General features: G+C 33.2%; 2 protein-coding genes and 1 non-coding gene across 5 annotated transcripts; 2 read left to right on the top strand and 1 right to left on the bottom strand.

The window, feature by feature from the left end:
- Positions 1-320: 320 nt before the first annotated feature.
- Positions 321-394, top strand: TRNAN-GUU (transfer RNA asparagine (anticodon GUU)). The gene has a single exon. It is a non-coding gene; the product is annotated as a tRNA-Asn (tRNA).
- A 5,411-nt stretch (positions 395-5,805) lies between these two features.
- On the top strand, positions 5,806-10,147 carry LOC106115700 (uncharacterized). The gene is made up of 7 exons (XM_013309157.1): positions 5,806-5,933; positions 6,265-6,410; positions 7,101-7,204; positions 7,507-7,605; positions 7,703-7,822; positions 7,919-8,974; positions 9,503-10,147. The coding sequence occupies exons 1-7, from the start codon at positions 5,809-5,811 to the stop codon at positions 9,710-9,712; spliced, it is 1,860 nt and encodes a 619-aa protein (XP_013164611.1). The 5' UTR covers positions 5,806-5,808; the 3' UTR covers positions 9,713-10,147.
- A 1,341-nt stretch (positions 10,148-11,488) lies between these two features.
- Positions 11,489-15,821, bottom strand: LOC106115594 (methionine aminopeptidase 1). 3 transcript variants are annotated; one of them, XM_013309024.1, is made up of 8 exons: positions 15,626-15,718; positions 15,219-15,313; positions 14,284-14,554; positions 13,857-14,028; positions 13,221-13,515; positions 12,655-12,791; positions 12,239-12,380; positions 11,489-12,025 (listed from the first exon to the last, which is right to left on the bottom strand). In XM_013309024.1, the coding sequence occupies exons 2-7, from the start codon at positions 15,277-15,279 to the stop codon at positions 12,270-12,272; spliced, it is 1,047 nt and encodes a 348-aa protein (XP_013164478.1). In that variant the 5' UTR covers positions 15,280-15,313; positions 15,626-15,718; the 3' UTR covers positions 11,489-12,025; positions 12,239-12,269. The 3 variants fall into 3 exon arrangements, with proteins under 3 accessions (XP_013164478.1, XP_013164476.1, XP_013164475.1); XM_013309022.1 differs by lacking the exon at positions 15,219-15,313 and having other exon boundaries at positions 15,626-15,821; XM_013309021.1 differs by lacking the exons at positions 15,219-15,313; positions 15,626-15,718 and adding an exon at positions 14,620-14,853.
- Positions 15,822-19,053: the final 3,232 nt, after the last annotated feature.

The following is a 19,053-nucleotide window of genomic DNA, read 5'->3' as shown; positions in this document are numbered from 1 at the left end:
CTTTGTTTGTATTATAGTAAAAAGTCACCTGTTTTTTTTCACATGGCGGCTAATACAATGACATCCGTAATCAAAACAAAGTATTAATTCAAATTATAACGATGGGTTATGAAGAATTTAGCTGTAAATCAAAATCATGCAAGAAGGTAAAAATATCTCCATATTAATTTTAAGCCAAAGAAAAACGTAGTCAACGGTGACCTATTGCTCTCACTTACAATCTGCAGTCGACGCTCATTCTAATTTATATAATATACTTTATATTGGCTACTTATATACAAGCATATATCGTCTATATTAATTCTGACTATCTACATATAGCCTCCGTGGCGCAATTGGCTAGCGCGTTCGGCTGTTAACCGAAAGGTTGGTGGTTCGAGCCCACCCGGGGGCGCATCGTATTTTGCTTATAATATCTATACTATGAACAATTTAGTGACGATTTTAATCAGTATTTATCAAATATTTCTCAGATGTCAATCGCCATATTGTTAAGAAGGAAGAAAAAAGAATAAATGCAAAATAATTCAGGTTAAAAGTTTAATTAAATTTCGAACTGAATAAAGGACTTGAATAAGAGACAATTATTTATTGCTTTTGTTTTTCTTTCATAACGTAATATATTTTTAATAATGCTCCCAAGTATATTTGGAAAAATATATTAAAACAAGAGTGTTTACCTGGGCTTTAAATAGATGCTTAATTTTTTAAATGAAACATTGCAGATATATTTTGCTAGGCGTCATTCTTAAAAAACACCCTTTGGTTTCGGAGACCAAAATCTGTGTATAAAACATATACTATTTTGTTTTAAAAAAAAGAAGTTTGGAAATTTGAAACTCAGAATGTTCTATCTTATGCCTAGTAGATTATGAAGCTATAAAGTCACTAGATGTCGCTCGCGACACCATATGCGCAGAATTAAAAAAAACTTAATATGTAGCCTATGTGTTCTTCCAGGCTATGTTCTACATCGCTGTCAAACTTCATCAAGATCCGATAAGGCGTTCCGGAGATACCTTCAAACAAATATCCATCCATCTAAGCATTAGCCTTTATAATATCAGTAAGACGTATGATATCACGCATCACTTAATTTAAAGATGGGAAAATATTAATTATAGTATACATAAAGTAGAAATAATTCTTTAAATCGGAAGCGGATGTAAAGTGAGACTAGTTCGTTGACTAACTTCCTATTTGTCGGGGCTCATTTAACTTGCTTTCTACCATAAGCTGTAATAAAATATTCCATAAACTAACTGTTTGAAAACTGTGATCTGATTTATGTTTTGTTGGTATAAATTGCTACCTTTGCTATTTATTTACTGTTTTAAATTTGCAAATGCGTAAATGGTATAAAATGCAAAAATTTCAATATAAATAAAGGGTAGCTTTGATAATTTGCGAAGTCACAACTTAATTGGAACTTATTATATAGAGGAAAGATTTTATTGTTTATCTGTATTCAATAGGCTGCGAAACTGAACCGATTTGATAAAAATATTTCACTGCTGAGAAGCTATACTATCCCCGGGTGACATAATCTATATTTATTACCAGATTTTTCTTAGTTCCGCGGAGACGACGTCGCGGGAAAATGCTAGAGTTTAAGAAATGCAATTCTGTCTACTCCAAACTAATTTTGCGACTAGTATCTATTTTTAAAGAACGTCTAAGATAACTTTTCAAGTTTTTGTCACGTTTCACGAAATAAAGAAAAAAGTAGATTCGAATCCAAGCTTGTTGATATTTTAATACACATTATTTGTTTTAAATTTGTATAATACTAAAACAAGTAATAGTTTTTTTGGTAAGTATAAATAATATATATAAATAAAATTACATTGCCTTTCTTGGTTATCGAAAAATATATGCATGGAAAAATTTATATCTCTATATATTCTAAGCAAAAATATCAAGTGGGGATGGTTATAAATGCGGACAGTGACCTATTTCATCCCACACATCGAGTCAGCCACCGTTCAACATCGATGTTGTAAACGGAATAATCGAGTGAAAACAATTCGATTTTCAAATCTTTTTTTTTAATTTTGTATTTTCGTGTAAAAAAAAGGGAAGAGAAAATTTTGCATAATCTGTTGTGACAATGACATTTCCATAGATTATATTAGTGATTTGTGTTTGGACTTTTATTTTTTTAAGGTTAGCCGTTACTTCAATAATGAAGGTTAGTACAAAGCATTTTAAATTAAGCTTAATTTAATTAAGAAATTGGTTAAAGTGATATTTAAATGAAAAGTACAAAACAAAAAAAATGGTAATTATCACTTGGTGGTGTTTGACAAACATCGTTTATGTTAAAAATATCTTTTTTTGCCGTTAAAAAGAGATTTGCGATTTTTATTTCTCTTTCTTGTAACATGAAGTAATTAACGTATATATGTAATTTTGACTATCGTTAAAAATTCACTATCGTTTTTTGTCTAATACGTAAAAATTAAAGAAACAAATTGGAAGAAAAAAATAGCAAAATTGTTATTTGGCAGATTGACTACGTCTCTAAAAACCGCTTTCCATATACTTTTTGATACCCATGTTAGATTACAATAGTACAGAATATCCAATGTTTAACAGTTCTTAAATTACCCATGAACACTTAGTGTAATATAATGACAAATTAAACCCTCTTTAACTGCAAACTTTGTGTCATTAACGTATCGCGTGACGCGTGCGCATTTCTTTGCATACGATAATTTCACGCTTGATGCGTGTAATGCAATATTACAATAATAAATACAATGTATGTAAATACACATATTATGACATAGTTCGATGAATAGCAAATAAAATAAAATTAATACTTGGGCACAAAATAGTGTTCATCGGTATTTTTATGATGTTTATATCGCCTGTAGAAAAACAGTCAAAGCAATTTAGACTTTAATTCCACACGATGATCATTTACACAACTTTAGCCGTGGACGATGGACGTTACCAGTATAAGAGACGCTGTCGCCCCAGTGAAAATCGGTCAAAGAGTAAACCTCATACGGCAAAGAGTAAGCCGAAGTTATAGAGTCGCACGGCTAGTTGCGCAAGTAAAAAAGAATCCGTATAATTCCTGACTAGACAAGACCTATCCTAAGTCGTAAATATAAATAAGTCTTATGCTACCATTGTTAGCAAAGGATATCAGCGATTTGAATGTACTTTCCAGTCTGTAACATCCTTTTCTGTTAAAATTTATGTGGATGATGTATATGAGTACAGAGAGTCCGAGACCGGTCCGTTAAGATTTCACATCGCGTCTACAACCGTTGTGACGCACTTAGCTAATAGAGCATTGCGTTCGATAGCGGTTAGACAATTATAAACATGTTACCTGACAGTAACTGTAACAAGTATTAAATAATATTATAAAATAATAGCTGTAGCCCGTGACTCCGTCCTCGCGGGATTAAAAATAGATGTTGGCCGATTCTCAGACATACTTAATATGCTCACAAAATTTCATGAGAATCGGTCAAGCCGTTACGGAGGAGTATGGGAACGAAAATTGTGACACGAGAATTTTATATATAAGATACATCTACACTATACCTATATATGTAAATCATATAGTGAAAAGTATACTTCTATGGCATGGAAACGATTTGGTGATTCAAAAGTTGGAAGAAAAATGACGAAACAATATATTGTAAAATTATAAAGACTTGTTAAAGAACATCTTAGATTTTATATCAGAACTTGTTGTCGCCCGCGATAAATTCCGCGCGGAATTATAAAAACATAATTAGTAGCCTATGTGTTCTTAGAGGCTATTTTCTACATCTGTACCAAACTTCAGAGAGATACAGCCGTTCTGAAGATACGTTTAAACAAACATCCATCCATACATACAAACATTCACATTTATAATATTAGTAAGATTCGTAAGATTACAAAGCGTTGTTAAGGAACGTCTTAGATTTAATCGCACTTATAAAGAGTAATCAATTAAGATAATGATTAGACAAAAAAGCAAAATAAATAGTCAGGGACTATTCCAAATCAAACAACTAAACGAGAGCCTATTCTGCTCTTAATTAATCAACGTCAAAAACACTTTGTAAATTCATGGAACGATTAAATCTCTTAATGATATAAGTAAACATAAAGAGAAAGAAATATTATGGGCACTATGATATAGAACTGTTATTTTAACGTATTGTAAGCGATTTGCTTCGTCGCCGTAGTAATTGGAGTGCAGAGGACCGTTAGATATTGCAGGCCGCAAGCGTTACCAGATTGGAATACTACACAAAGATAATGGTTTCCAATAAGCTTAGTTTGAATCTCCTAAGGTTACCTAACCAATAAAAAGTCTGCGAAACAGGGCTTGTTTAGCTTGCGCGCTTCGGGCGAAATTTTTGCATTGACCCATTTTTCGGTGTCGTTCGGGGAACATCTAAAGATAGCTTTTCTTAGTTAAATTATAATGATAGAGAGAAGTAGAGAAAATAGGTATATAGTAAAGTAGCGCCTAAACCCTTTCGACCACATGATTTAATATCAAGCGGGGTGGTGGTCAAGTGCTGGTTTATTCATTAAAGATCAAGAACAGAATTACATTAAAGCATTATTGTTAGTTAATTTTAAGATTACCTGTACAATAAAGTCATCGACGCGAGAAATTCGTCCGACAAGTCGGTTTCACGCGCGGCCACCCGTGGTATGTCTCTGGCCGTTCACACCGACTAATCGCATGATACGATTAATTAGCGTTAGAAAAGTGAAATGTTCACTCTGTCGTAGCATCTTCATGTCTCTATTTGATTTATTACATTTCATATTGCGTGTAATTTTGATATGCATCTAAGGAGATTAAAGTTTTGCAATTTTTATAAGTTCTTAACCTTAATGCCTTACAGCTTACAATATTAAACTTATATAAAAACTACTAAACACTCACGTATATTCGTCTGGTGGCGGCACCGACTAGTTTCGAGCCCATCGGGGCCCCTTTATATTATAATGTGTCACGAAAGTAACAATGTAGAAGATTGACTGTTTTCATCAGTTTTGTTAAAAATACCGTTTAGTTTTTTAAGAATCATAGACAACTAATATAATAGTGCGACTTATTTTATATCTAAATCTGTATTTGGTTTTTTTCTCCCTCTTGAATACACTGTCCTTGTTGCAGAGACTGGCAGCTATATTAAGTTAATAATTATATTGTCCTAAAAATTGCTACGTCTACGTTAGTGTGACAGCACCTTTATAACTTCGACTTTGAAACTTCCAAACAAAAAAGTAAGAAAGTCACCTATATAGAATTCTAAGCAGTGATATGTGCAGAATGCCTGCGAGAATATCTCCGGCAAACTCTCTTCGGAAGCAAACCGGTCATGCGCCGTGTTTCAAACACCTCCCTTATATAGACCACCTGTCTGTCACCGCACTTGACTCATTAAACATTAATTTATAAATGAAAAGACAAATTGTAATTAAGTTTAAAACAAATACTTTATATTTCAAGTGCAACAAACTTCTTTCTGAGGCTCTGTTGGTTTTTATCCAATTTACTAAAACCTTTGAACTCGGGTTAAACATTTGTCTTTAATGTATTCAATATTTTTTGAGGTTATCTTCTTCAAATACATCCTGCCAGGACTTTGTCCGACTAAAAATAAAATTATTTTAAAAATCGATTTTAAAGAAGATGTGATACTACGGGCATATTAATATCATAATTAATAAGTAGTATATTATGATTCATGACTTATTCTTTGTTTCCAGATACATCTAGTGTATATGACAATATGTTCGCTATCACAAGCGGCGTACATCAGTCGCATGGCGATGGTGCGCCCGCGCTCGCCCGCTGTGTTCCGGCCTGGCGTCGTCCTGCAGCGACCGTGGCATCAACGCGTGGTACCCGCGTACAGACCTCCGTATGTGGTGTATAGGGCACCAATGCCACATAGGTACGTATAAAACGGCAGTGAGGCGAACTAGGCTACGTGAGTTCCCGCATCGTTGGCAACGAAGGAGATGTAGGCTGGGGTAGACGCTGAAATGGATTCCTAATGGCGAATGTATTCAAAGAACAGATGAAATAACTTGTAGGGATTTTAGAAAGGTGCCTGCGTCGAATAAAATCCAAACCGCACACGTATCCCCATGATTCTGCTCATATGACCTGAGGGTCAGTTCGGCCATAAGTGGTTGTGGGACAAGGGATTCTTCTCATTTAATTATTGCTAATCCCTATAATGGTGACTTAATAACAAATGAATAGCTTGTTTGTTTGCTCAGGTATGCTGTAAAGCCCCACATGCATTTCCGTAACGCTATCCCTGGAGGTCCATGGAAGACAGGCCGGTTGCCTCTGCCGGGTGCAGACTACGAGCTGCTGCGGGCCGCGTCCGCTCCACCACTGCTGCACACGCACGGTGATACAGGTTGATTATATCAGCACTGCACTACTCTATACTGCAGTATTTCTATGACCATATGAATTATAAGTCAGCCTTCCAAATGCTGCCTTAAAAATTTAGTTTAAAAATAAGAATAGAATTACATCAATTAGCAGGTGAGAAAGATGGGTATGTTTGGTATTTTTGGTTTCCAATATGTTGTAACAAACTCTCTCAGCCTGGCGTGGAGGACATCATTACCAATATAATATTTAATCAAATCACAACTATTACTCTTCTTCTTCTTCTTTTAATTACTAGTGGTCCTCATCGTTTAATTTCGATGATTTCGCCAACGTCAACTATTACTCAGTATTGAAATCATTCTCATATGCACTAAAGTGTAGCTTAGCAATCTATGGATATCTTTGGCGTTCTTTACAACTTTTTCGCGCACAGATTGCACAAATGTTATGTCCACGGCAATGACTCAGTCAATAGCATAGTCATTATAATAATGTAAAAAAAGAAAACGATAATTAAAATAAAAAAATAGATTGAATCTAAAATTTACACATTTGACTCATTTCTATTACGTCACGATAACTAACTTTGTTACTATTTAAAAATATATAAGTAAGAATATAGTTGGAAAAATAATTTAATCATTTAACGACTATGCTAATGACATTGATTGTCGTGGACAGTGCAATTTTTGTCAGTCATGTATGACAGCAGGTGCAATACACACGATACCAGCACCCAACCTCAGCCTGTCAGAGAAGCCCATCGTCGTTGCTGAGACTGACACCACGAACACTGAGCCTGCCACTGAACCAGTGAGTAGTAGATTAACTCAGAATTATTGAAAGCCTAGGGTTATGTTGATTGATTCAAAAGCTTAATAGTGATAGTACATAGTAACATTAATTAAACGAATTGGCCACTCACCCGGTCCAATACCACAGAAGACAGGCATGAAATGGAAGCAATTCTGCGATTCGTCTGATGATTTCGCGTGCCGGAGTTCAATTTTTGTGCTCTTACCTAAGGGGAAGTGGATTAGACGGAGGAGTGGACACATAAGAAGAAAAATACCTTTCCTGTGTGTTTAACGTATAAATAATTTCGTTTCCTACAGGTTAAAACAACATACGAAGTAACTGAAAAATATTCGGAGCCCCAGGTGTATCAAATACCGGCAAAAATCGAAGCTCCTACAGGATTTTCTAAACAGTCAGTAAGTAAAAAGATTAATATCAAATTAGACATAAGGGAAGATTGCTAATTAAGGATCCAAGACAGCAATCTAGATTAAAATACACATTATCTTGCAGTCTTTAAAAACACCAGAACTTCAACAGTTTGTGCAGAATGGAGCTTCTTTTCCATTGTCAGCGCAATACGGACATCCATCTCTACCTCTACCCCAAAATCCACAACAATTTTCTATTCAGGTAATAAACTAATTTTATCTTCTTTTAAATCAAACTATAAACATAAAAAGTTAACATATGAAAGGATGTGTGATAAATTAAAACACCGTATTTCAGGGTCTCACAGATTTATCCAGCCATCAAGATCTTCTACAAACAGCAGCTGAAGGAATAATCATTCCACCGAGCGCGCTTTACCAAAACGATCCAAACTTTTTACAAAAATTACAAAGTCAATTATTACAACAATTCCCTGCAGTCGAATTTATACCTTACACCGCTGATATACAACCTCAAATTCAACAAACGACACAATCACAACTATATTTATTGGAAAACGAAGTCATAACACAAACACCATCTTTTAAAGATGAACCACACAGGAACATTGTACAAAGAGAAACTCAAGAAGCGTCTCTTCTATCTTTAGTTCCACAACCATTTACTCTTAGCAACGTGATAGAAAATGTTACTAACGCAACACCAAACGATCAACAAAATATAACAGAGACATCTGAAACAGATCTTCCAACTACAACTTCTAAACTTATAGAAAATACAACAGAACAAAGTACTACACCTATATACTACGCTCAAGTTGCTCAAAGCGTTGGTAATATCATAGCTAAAGGATTTTATTCAGCTATAAACGATGTCAGAGCAGCTGCCGCGTTAGCACAAGTAGAAAAAGTTAACGAACTTGCGCATATAGATATGTCAACAACAATTAAATCGGATACAACTCAAGAAGCTATAAAAGAACCAAATTTAGATAAAGAGGAAAAAAATGACACTAGCAATGAAATAAAACATTCATCTAATGATATAAAATTTGCTGGAGCACCATTTGAAAAAGCTGAAACGGTAAACTTTACTTATAGATTATTACATTCTCAAGAAGATTCGAGCAAAAATAATAAAAACGGTAACGTATTCGCTGGACAATTAGTACAAGCAATGATAAGTGAAGATAAAGACTTTAATAAGGGTAAAGCGAATGTATCATGGCGACCACCGTTAAGGTTATTTGCACCAGAAAATAAAGTCGACACTCCACAAAAGTTGAATGTAGTAAAAGCTAAAATACCACCAAAAACTAAACTTACATTTGATGATAAAACTGGTGAGCCAGTTTTGAGAATTTATGCGAGTTATTCTGAAAATCCAATTCAGGTAAGAAAGTTTAATCAGTAACGGTTTTAGCTCTACTAGAGCTCTCGGCGAGATACCTACGGCGCCTTTTTGCCATGTCTGGGGTTGACCGGCCCTGCATTTAATAGCAATTTAAATATACATCTCCGAATAATTCCCCCATCACCATTTTACCACCGGACGTTCAGGTATACGGCGGGAATCCATCCTTTTGTGGTAGAGGTACCGCGCGTTCGAACGAAGCGATTCGAAGCATCGTTCCTTGTGCGTACCGCAAGGGATTGGAGCAAGTTGCCAGCCTCTGTTTTTCCGTCCAAAAATGATGTTGGGACCTTCAAAAGTAGAGTGAATAGGCACTTACTTAGCTAGCGCGTACCATCTTTCGACCAAATCTCCACTTCACCAGGTGGGATAGTGGTCAAGCGCTATCTTATAAAACGTAAAAAAAAAGAATTTACAATAGGGTTATTTTCGACAGATCTACACAAGTGAAAAATAAACGACTTTCAAATACTAAAGAAATAACGATGTTATAATATTTGTTTACAGAAGGAGATAGTGCTATCAAAATTATCGAATTTAAAACACGTTAAAGAAGCAGTAACACGTAAACAAGATGCAATAAACAGTTGGAACACAGTAACTGCAAAACCATTTGAAAAGACAATACCAGATGCAAATCAAATATCACAGTTTGGTTTGAAATTACGCTCTAGAAGTGACGACTACATACCTCTGTTTGAAGAATATGAAGAATAATTAAGTATAATTAATAATCCAACGATTAAATTTAAGTATAAGATGTTATTTTGTGCGCTTTTGATAATTCAAGTCATACAAATGTAGTTCTCTAACAGTAGGTTTCTACTGGAGTAACACTTTTAATACTGACAAAATACAAATGTCACGGCAATGAAAATCTACATTTCCATTTTAATTTGATAATAATTCTGTTCTTTAATTGTAAGGTTAGAAAGATAATATTGCAGAGGCAACAAGCTTTAATTTACTTTTGAGTAACTAATTATAAATAGTTAACAGGAATAGAAAAAAAAAATTAAAAAGTGTATGTAGTTAGTTATTCTTAAATATAAAATTACTATGTTGTTTCAAAAGGCATTTTAAATATTTTTTTTCTTTATGTAACACTTAAATTCTTTACTTTTTCAAGAACTAAGTTTTAAAGTTATTTGAAAATGCTTATATCCTGTCCTGGATATATTTAATTGTAAATATATTTATATCTTAATATTTATTGCATTTATATCATTGGTATTTATTTTAAGTTTAAGATAATAAAATAAAAGACATTAAAAATATTCATAAACCTTTTATTATACAAAGTCACTATCAAAACTCAATTAGTTAACTTTTATAAAACATTCAAAAAACATTCCTATTTGCTTTTTATATTATTCGGACAGTGCAACATTAAGTCTAGTTTACATTATGCCAGTACAGTAATACAGTAGCACTGGCCTGGTATAGAACGTTGTAGCTACTGGCAGCAATTAGAGTTGAAATTATTTAAGTTGTATGCAAGCGCTGATTGGCACTACCGTCCTACTGTACTGGCATAATGTTAATCAGGTTTTTATTTGAAACAGTAACAGCGGGTTTCGACTGTCGAAGCTGGTGCATAAAATCATATTATCCTTCACATTCGCTTTGAAAAGAGAAGGACAGTAATATCTCTCTATACAATGTCATTTTAGAGAAAGAATTACCTATATTCGCATTAGTAAGATTTTAAAACAATTGTAAATTGTTTTTGTTATGAGTTTTAAAGATTTAACAAATGCGGTTTTTTGTAATATACAGTTGTAATCCAGCACTGATTTCAATCTGGACTGGAATAGTGTAAACTGGCCATAAACATGACAAAATAAACAAACAATGTCGCTAACCAATTGTTAACTTCGACAATTTATATTTGGACTAGGAAAACTGTAGGAATAGAAATATATTGTCATCCCTTTCAATCTTTATAAAAAAAAGAGACAACAATATTGCTAATATGGTAATGAAAAGTTCAACCAATCTTTGAATAAATATAACAATCCTAACTAAATTATGTTAACTGTGTTCAATTATTATATTTTGACCAATATGTATTGTTCAATCTGTGTGCACACTTGTATACATTGTATACATCTTTAGTGACACTTGTATACATATTGTAGTGTCTGTTTTGATGTATTAAATGAAAAGGATGGCAATAAGTTTTTTTTTACATCAAAAGGTGGCAAACGAGCGAGCGGCCACCTGAAATCGCTGAAATAGCGAAGTGACCGTTGCCCATATGTCTATGGGCAACGGTCACTTCGCAATTGCATATGCGTTGCCTACCTTTAATCGACGGAGGAGAGGATGTACAGAAAGAAAATATCTTCCCTATCCATGCATCCTCTCATCCGGAAAGTCCACTTCCACTTTCCATTCTTTCCTTATAAAGAAAAGGATGGGAAGGGAAAGAGGACTGAATTAGGCCTCCGGTACACACACTCATCAGACGAAACGCGGAATCGCTTCCACTTCACGCCTGTCTTCTGTGTGGTCGTGGTATTTCACCGGGCGAGCCGGGCCGATTCGTGCGAAGATGTTAAAGCGGCCTCTACCGCTGTATGAATACAAGTGTCATTACGATGTATACAATGTGTACAATGTATACAAGTATCTAGCTACAGTAAGTCTATTTTGATCTTAATATCAATTGATAAACAATTGGTTTGAAAACTAGAAATATACAGAAACAATTTCACTGTCAAAATACATATAAAAATATAGCAAGTCTGTTATTTAAAGAATTTATGCACTAGCTTTTCTTCAACAATACACATATTTATCTATTCGAAAATCAATTAAACTCATCTAGCGTTAAGATAAAAATAACTTTATTTAAACATTAAATATTGCCCGCACATTGAGATTTTATTTAAATATATTAATGTACTTTTCTAGTCATGATTTTATTATCACATTTCTATCTACATTTGCATTGAATATAAGGATTTATTATTTCATTAATTTAGCTTTTTCTTTTACCACAGCCACGAAATTTTAAGAGATTACCTGAGGAAATAAGACAATTAAATTTTAATAATATAGTTTAAAAAAAAGTTTGAAATAGAACACAAAGATGTATTTTTTTCATACTCAATATTATTACTGTACTACACAACACTTGTGTTAAGGTAGACAGACGTAAAGTTTTTATCTAGATAAATACATAGTCCAAATGTAAGTTCTTTTAAAAATCTATTTTTATATTGCCTTATATTTTACCTCAATGGACGGGCAGTAGTTACTGCATGGACTAGGATTTGGTGTTGAGTTTCTCCAGTTGGTCCATGAACCAGGGCCTTCCACCTTCCCGCTTCGTCAGGATGTCACATCCTGTCTCCGTCACTAGTAGAGTCTGCTCAAACTGAAATTACACAATTAAATACATGTTTCAACAAAGTAATATGCAACTTAGAAGGCAGCTAACACATTAATTCAATTAATAATCTACCTGCAATATCATAGATGTAGAACATATCTTGAAAGAACACATAGCCTACTTATTAAGTTTTTTTTTTAATTCCGCAGGGACGGAGTCATGGGCCACATCTAGTATTTACCTATGAGCATATTTTTCATAGGTATTCTGACAATTACATGAGCTATAGATTTTTTTACCTTTAAAAAAGTAACCTTACCTGAGCAGACCAAGATCCGTCAGCTGTGACCGCAGTCCAGTGGTCCGGCCACTGTTCATCACGCCAACCACCCTCGTTTATCATGGGCTCAATGGTGAAACAATGGCCTGGCTTCATTACACCCACTGCCTTATTCTCTGGAATTATCCATAAGGTAAACATTTGAAAAATCACCATTATTTTTAATATTGGTATTAAATTTTAAGCATCTTATTCTTCTTGTAACTATTTTTTGATTAATATATTTAACACCAATCATTTTTAACACCGCTCACTGTTTAAACACTATCAAGTACAAAATTATAACAATAAGCCTTGTAACAACATATTATGTGTCTGCATACTTATGGTACAATAAAGACCATTTTAAATCTCATCATATTATGTTAAGATGCTGTGAGTTTATAACTAAAACCAAAGCAAACAATTGTTCAAATATTTTTTATGTACAAAGTTTTAAATCAAAATATTCACTGGCAGTAAATAGCACAACCCATCTACTTATAATTAAAAAAAAAATGAAGTTCTTAAAAAAAATCTACAATATTTTAAATTAAAATACTCACTGGCATAATGTGGAACATTCGGTGCAGTATGAAACAATCTATGTATACCATGACCGCAATAAGAACGTACAACACTCAATCCATTCGCTTGTGCATGCTTCTGTATAACATTTCCAATCTCCCTGTACTTTTCACCGGGTTTCACAATATCAATTGCTTTCTGCAGACACTCATATGTGACCTGAACAAGTTTCCGACTTGACTCTAGTATGGTGCCAACAAAAAATGTCTCATTTAAGTCACCATGAAATCCTCTGTGGTAGACAGTTACATCTACATTGCATATATCACCATCCTGGAATAACATAAGAATTTTGTAATTATAATCAAAATTAATAAAAAATTATCTCATATTCACACATCTTACTATTATAAATTTGAATGTTTGGGTGAATAGGTGGAGGTTTGTAACAAGGTATCTCGTGGATAGCCTAACAGATCTTAATGAAATTTAGCGAAAATGTAGAACATAGTCTGGAACAACACATAGACTACTAATTTAGTTTTTCTGCCTTGATGAACAATATATGTCAAGAGGAAACATTACTAAGGTAAAAATTTACCTAAGAGTGAAATTTTGACTACATAATAATTATTAACATTAAATTTTTAAATGATATTCTACATAAAATATACCTGCAGTGGACGTAAATCTGGTATTCCATGACAGATAACTTCGTTCACTGAAGTACAACAGCTGTTTGGGAAGTTATGATAGTTCAGTGGACTGGGATAACATTCACGTTCAATACAAGCCTCATGGACTACTCTGTCTATTTCATCAGTTGTCACACCAACATCACAGGCTCTAAAATATCAGAATTATTGAGTCAATTTTTTACCATTAGTATTCATATAAAACCTGGGTAAGGCTGTTAAGCTTCTAAATGCTTCATTTGTTTATGCTTTTGCCTTTGATTTACTAATTAATTTTTCATTGGTCTTCACAAACATGTACAAATTTTGCACTTCCATTGAAAACAATATACAACATTTTAAAACATTTAGAACTTTGTTTACAAATGAAATATAATATTTTTATCCTTTATTAAGTTTTACTAACTTTGCGGCTTCGTCAAGTACTTCACGGCCAAGTCGACAAGCGACACGCATTCCTTCAATTTCTTCATCGTCCAAAACTTTAATCTGTCCAGAACCCTTTGCGGCGTTCTCTGAAGCCGGGAAACCAGTTGGGTGGTCGGCGTAATCTGGACGACCTATATGTGGAGGCACGGTTCTCTTTGGACCGGCCGGAAAAGGCCTCAATTTCCCCGTAAAATTAAAGGACGGCCACGGATTATACTCAACGGTCGAACCATCAGTACTTTCACCCTCTAAAACAAAATATATTCATACTAAAAGAGAAAAAGTCACTTCGCAACCTAACCTAAAAACTTACTCGCCAATGAGTGGATAATTTTGTGAGATTTCCATGATTTTTTGAAACAGTCTTGATTGCAAAAGAACGATCCCTGTATGCCGAGTTTTATGCATGTGGGACACTGTAATTGAGCGATTGATTTGCAACCGGGCGTTTCGCACATTCCAATTCCAATAGAAGCCATTTTTTGCTTTGAATTGAAGTTTGATTTAAAGTTGATCTTTTCTTTGCTTTGAAGTTTAAATACGATGTCAAATGTCAAACAACTCGAACTGTCATTGTACTTTGACAGATACAGATAATAAAAGCTATTCACTTTATTCCAGTTTCTTACTAATAAATAAAACGTTTTCGATAAAAATTACAATCTTCTATTCATTACCTAAGAATAAGAATTAATAACTCTCAAATACATGCCAGTTATAATAAAAAAAAATTACGAATAGATGCTTTAAGACCATTGCAAACATATGAGTTACCTAAATTATGGAGAAAAAGGATATTTAAATTTCTAAATCTATCTTAAGTACTTGGAGAGGAAACGCTGCGCCGCCTATACTGAAAATAGCACTTATAAAAATGTCTAGAACACAATGCAAATGGTATGCACATATTACTTGTAGGCTCTTCATTTTCACTCGTCGTTCCTTGATTTGAAATTAATGGACTATAAGGCATTTCCAAATCGGTTACTCTTGTGTTTTGAAAATTTCTGCAAATATACTTTTTATTAAATGAATACTAAAATACTTTGTTCTTGCATATACTATACAAGGTATGACGAGAAGTTATAATCTGGAATAGTAGTGACGCACGAATCCAGATTCCAGGATTATGAATGCAACGCCCACTTACGACGAGGTGCGAGCAATATAACTTCTTGGCTGTCGCGGTATTTATGACATATTCAAAAATATTAAAATGTTACAACCTAGTTTATGGTTATGGTGTTATATAGATTTCCTATTTAAATAATATAAATTAAGAATATGTTTTAAAATTAGTGGATACAAGAAATACTTACTGAATAGTGAGGCCACTTGATACAACCAACCGTTTGGTAAATCTAATGAACGTATAAGTGCGTTTCTTGACCTAATATACATATAATCCCATGTAGTTATTAATTCAGTACTGTTCATTGCACGAAAAATTACAAATATAATATAAAATTAAACATAAAAATATGAAACTGATAATTTCCAGTGAACGATGAAGTCACATTGACGTAAATGTTTGTACTTCCAAACAGAAGCGTTCTATTTTTGAATGTTTATTTATTTCCCGCCATCTCAGAACATCATGGAACTGTACAAAGAGTATTACAAAACATAAATTACAACAGAAATACAGCCTACGACTAAAAAAAGTCAATATTTAAGATGCAAATTAATTTTCATACTTTCTAGATCATGCAAAGATATTTGATGGACGAAATTATACAAATGAAATACCAATTTATAACATTACTAAGTCTGAGAACAAAACTATTAAGGGTCTGCCAGGACTGTGCCAAAAACTCTGAAACACGGGAGTAATCACTTGAAAAGTATTAATTAAGTAGCAGTGCGATGAATCGTAGAATTGTGTGGTAAATCTTCATAATATAATAAATAATAAGAAGCATTCCAGAATATAGGTCTATGCGGAAGTATAAAAAAAATCTATGAATTTCTCAGCTTGTTGCTGCTTACGAAATGTCGTTAACACGATTCTAGCGCTATAAAATTATTTTAAAATCTATTACGACTGTAAAGATAAAGAAGGTAGAGGCCAGTAACATTTATTTTAGCAAATATTGTACTTGTAAATGAAAGTTTCGCTATCTGAGCGAAGTCTTTGCTTGTGGCTAGTGCCTTAAAAAAAAATAAGAACCGTTACTCTTTCTATGCACTCAATTTTTAAATATATGATGAATACAAGGCTACATGCACAAAGGAATCCGATGATTTTTCCGCCCTCTGGAGGGTACAAAGGGCAACTCAGTACCTATATACAATTTCCTATCATTAATTTTTCATCTGTAGCTTTTGAAAGGGAAAGCAATTACGGAATATTTGGTCGATAACAGCTTTGACATTATTTTTTTTTATCCAAAGCAATATTGTGGAGAAAATTTAAAATAGTATTTATGAATGATTATCGAATTTTATAACTTTGAAATCCATTTATACACAAAGTGATGCGAAATTTCGAATAATGGGCGATCACTTGATTCCATTGATTTTACAATTAATGAGAGATCTAAATAATTCAGTTAGCATTTAAAAATTATTAAAAAGTACACATTTAAATCTAGGTATTTTACTTTCCTTAGCAGTTTTCTCGGCGTTGGATTTAATCAGATTCTATTCACAGCGAACTTTTTGCGAGGACTTAAGAATATATTTTATTTAAAAACCTGAAGCGAGAAAATGTCGGCTCATTTTCTTTATTCGGTGTTTTAATAAGCGTGTGTTTTTTTCTCGTAAGTACGTTTTGAATACAACTGTTTATAATTCAGTTGAAAACACTAGACGTATTATAAAAATAATAAATTTACTTTCTTACCTTGAAAAAATTTAAAAAAAATCCATAGAAAAACTAATAAAAAATCAAGTTACACATTATCTTATTATATATATAAAATTGTTTTTTACTCCTCCAAAACAGCTTTACCGATTTTTATGAAATTTAATAGATATTTTCAGTAGTTCTGAGGAATGGCTACTATCTTTTTTTTTTCCCGCGCGGGTGGAGTCATAGGCGACAGCTAGTTCTTGCTTTAGTTTGTTCTCTAAAATATTCCGTTAAACTTATACCAAATAAACTACAAAAATTGATTCCAACATAAGTAAGATTGTTAATAAATCACGCCTATCAAGTGTATTCCATCAGGAGCACATTATGTTTTATAGTAATGGCCGCCATTCGCCTAATTTGATCCCGCGCCCTCCTTCGGCAAACATCGTTAAAGTCTTAACAGGTAATTACCGGTATTAGCCGGTTTAAGACGATAAAATCATAACAGCTCTAAGCATAATTTGTTTACTTTATTTTGAGGGCGAGCGTTAATTTATGTGGTCGTAGCTATGTTGAAATTATAAACTTTCGTAATTTGCAATTTGATAGGACTACGGTTTATTTTAATAGGTTGAAGATTTATTATAACTTTTTTAAATGATTTTGTTTAACGTGAGTTTTCACTGTCGAAACACAACAAAAACATTCTTTCTTTTCTTCTGAAAACTATTATACGGTATGTTCCAATTGACGGTCTCTCAAATACTTGATATATGAACTTTCGTAAAGGAGTATGAAACTGAGCGTAGAATTGTTAACATTAATTTTCCGGCTGCGATTTATTGTAACCAAATGAGAAATAAATTTCAAATAAATGTAACAAAATAATATCATCTTGGGCAAATGTAAACTTCAAATCGGTGAAATTCCGTGGAAAACGCTTTAACATTTTAAAAATCATTTAACGACAACAAATTTGATTAGTGGCCAAAAGTAGAACTATCTACTGTTGAGTAGTACAAGATCCTTGTCGGACTATATTTGTCTTGTCTGATCTTGTGTGTCAGTCATGTCTAACACAAAACTAACCGTAATAACAGGGCTTTTCACCGGGATTTGAGTAACTGTACTTACCGCTTGTCGCTTACCCCAGCACTATAATCATACCTTTAGTGGCATAGGGTGGTAGGGTGCGTCAGACCGCCGCGGGCTGTGGACCGACACGGTTCAGTCGCGGACGACATTTTGAATCCGGGATCGCGTAAAAAGTTCCTGTTACGTATTTTTCATGCTTTACAAGGGTGAGTTTTTTTTACTTTTAATTTTTACGGTTAATAATAATAAATTTTAATATAGAGTCTATTACAGTAAATTATAAATATTTTGTAAGTGAAAATAAAGTTAATTATTTTTCATTGGATTTAACATAGACACTTGTTAAGTTATTAAAACTTTCGTAAGACGTTATATTAAACTAATTAAAAACTAGTTGGTACATCAAAGTATACGCGAGTAAAGCCGTGATTTTTAATACTTGTGTTTTATGTTATACATAAATTAACTATTCGATAGTTTACCTTTATCGTAGTAGCTCGTAGCGCAGAGGTCTACGGCTACACCTTTTCGTAGATTTCCAAAGCGTCACCACGCATTTCATTTTAGATTTTGGAAATACAGATTTTGTACTTTGTATTTGTAGCTTCAACAATTATTAGTAAAGGATAACAGATAAATTAATATCCCAATATATAATATGAAATATGTTATATACATATAAATATGAAATAAAATATATATTTATTTCCTTTACATTAAATAGTGTTCATTTGTAAAAATTTATATTATAACGCCTTAAAATAAAATATATCGCAATTTATTGTGATATTAAAATAAAAACAAAATAAGATATCAGTAAATACAACGTAAAATGTAACTGAATACACTCTAAGT

Source organism: Papilio xuthus, unplaced genomic scaffold, assembly GCF_000836235.2.
Source record: "Papilio xuthus unplaced genomic scaffold, Pxut_1.1 DF827777.1, whole genome shotgun sequence".
In the NCBI taxonomy this organism is placed as follows: Eukaryota; Metazoa; Arthropoda; class Insecta; order Lepidoptera; family Papilionidae; genus Papilio; species Papilio xuthus.
Note: the sequence above shows the minus strand (reverse complement) of the source record. Positions and strands in the feature narration are given on the sequence as shown.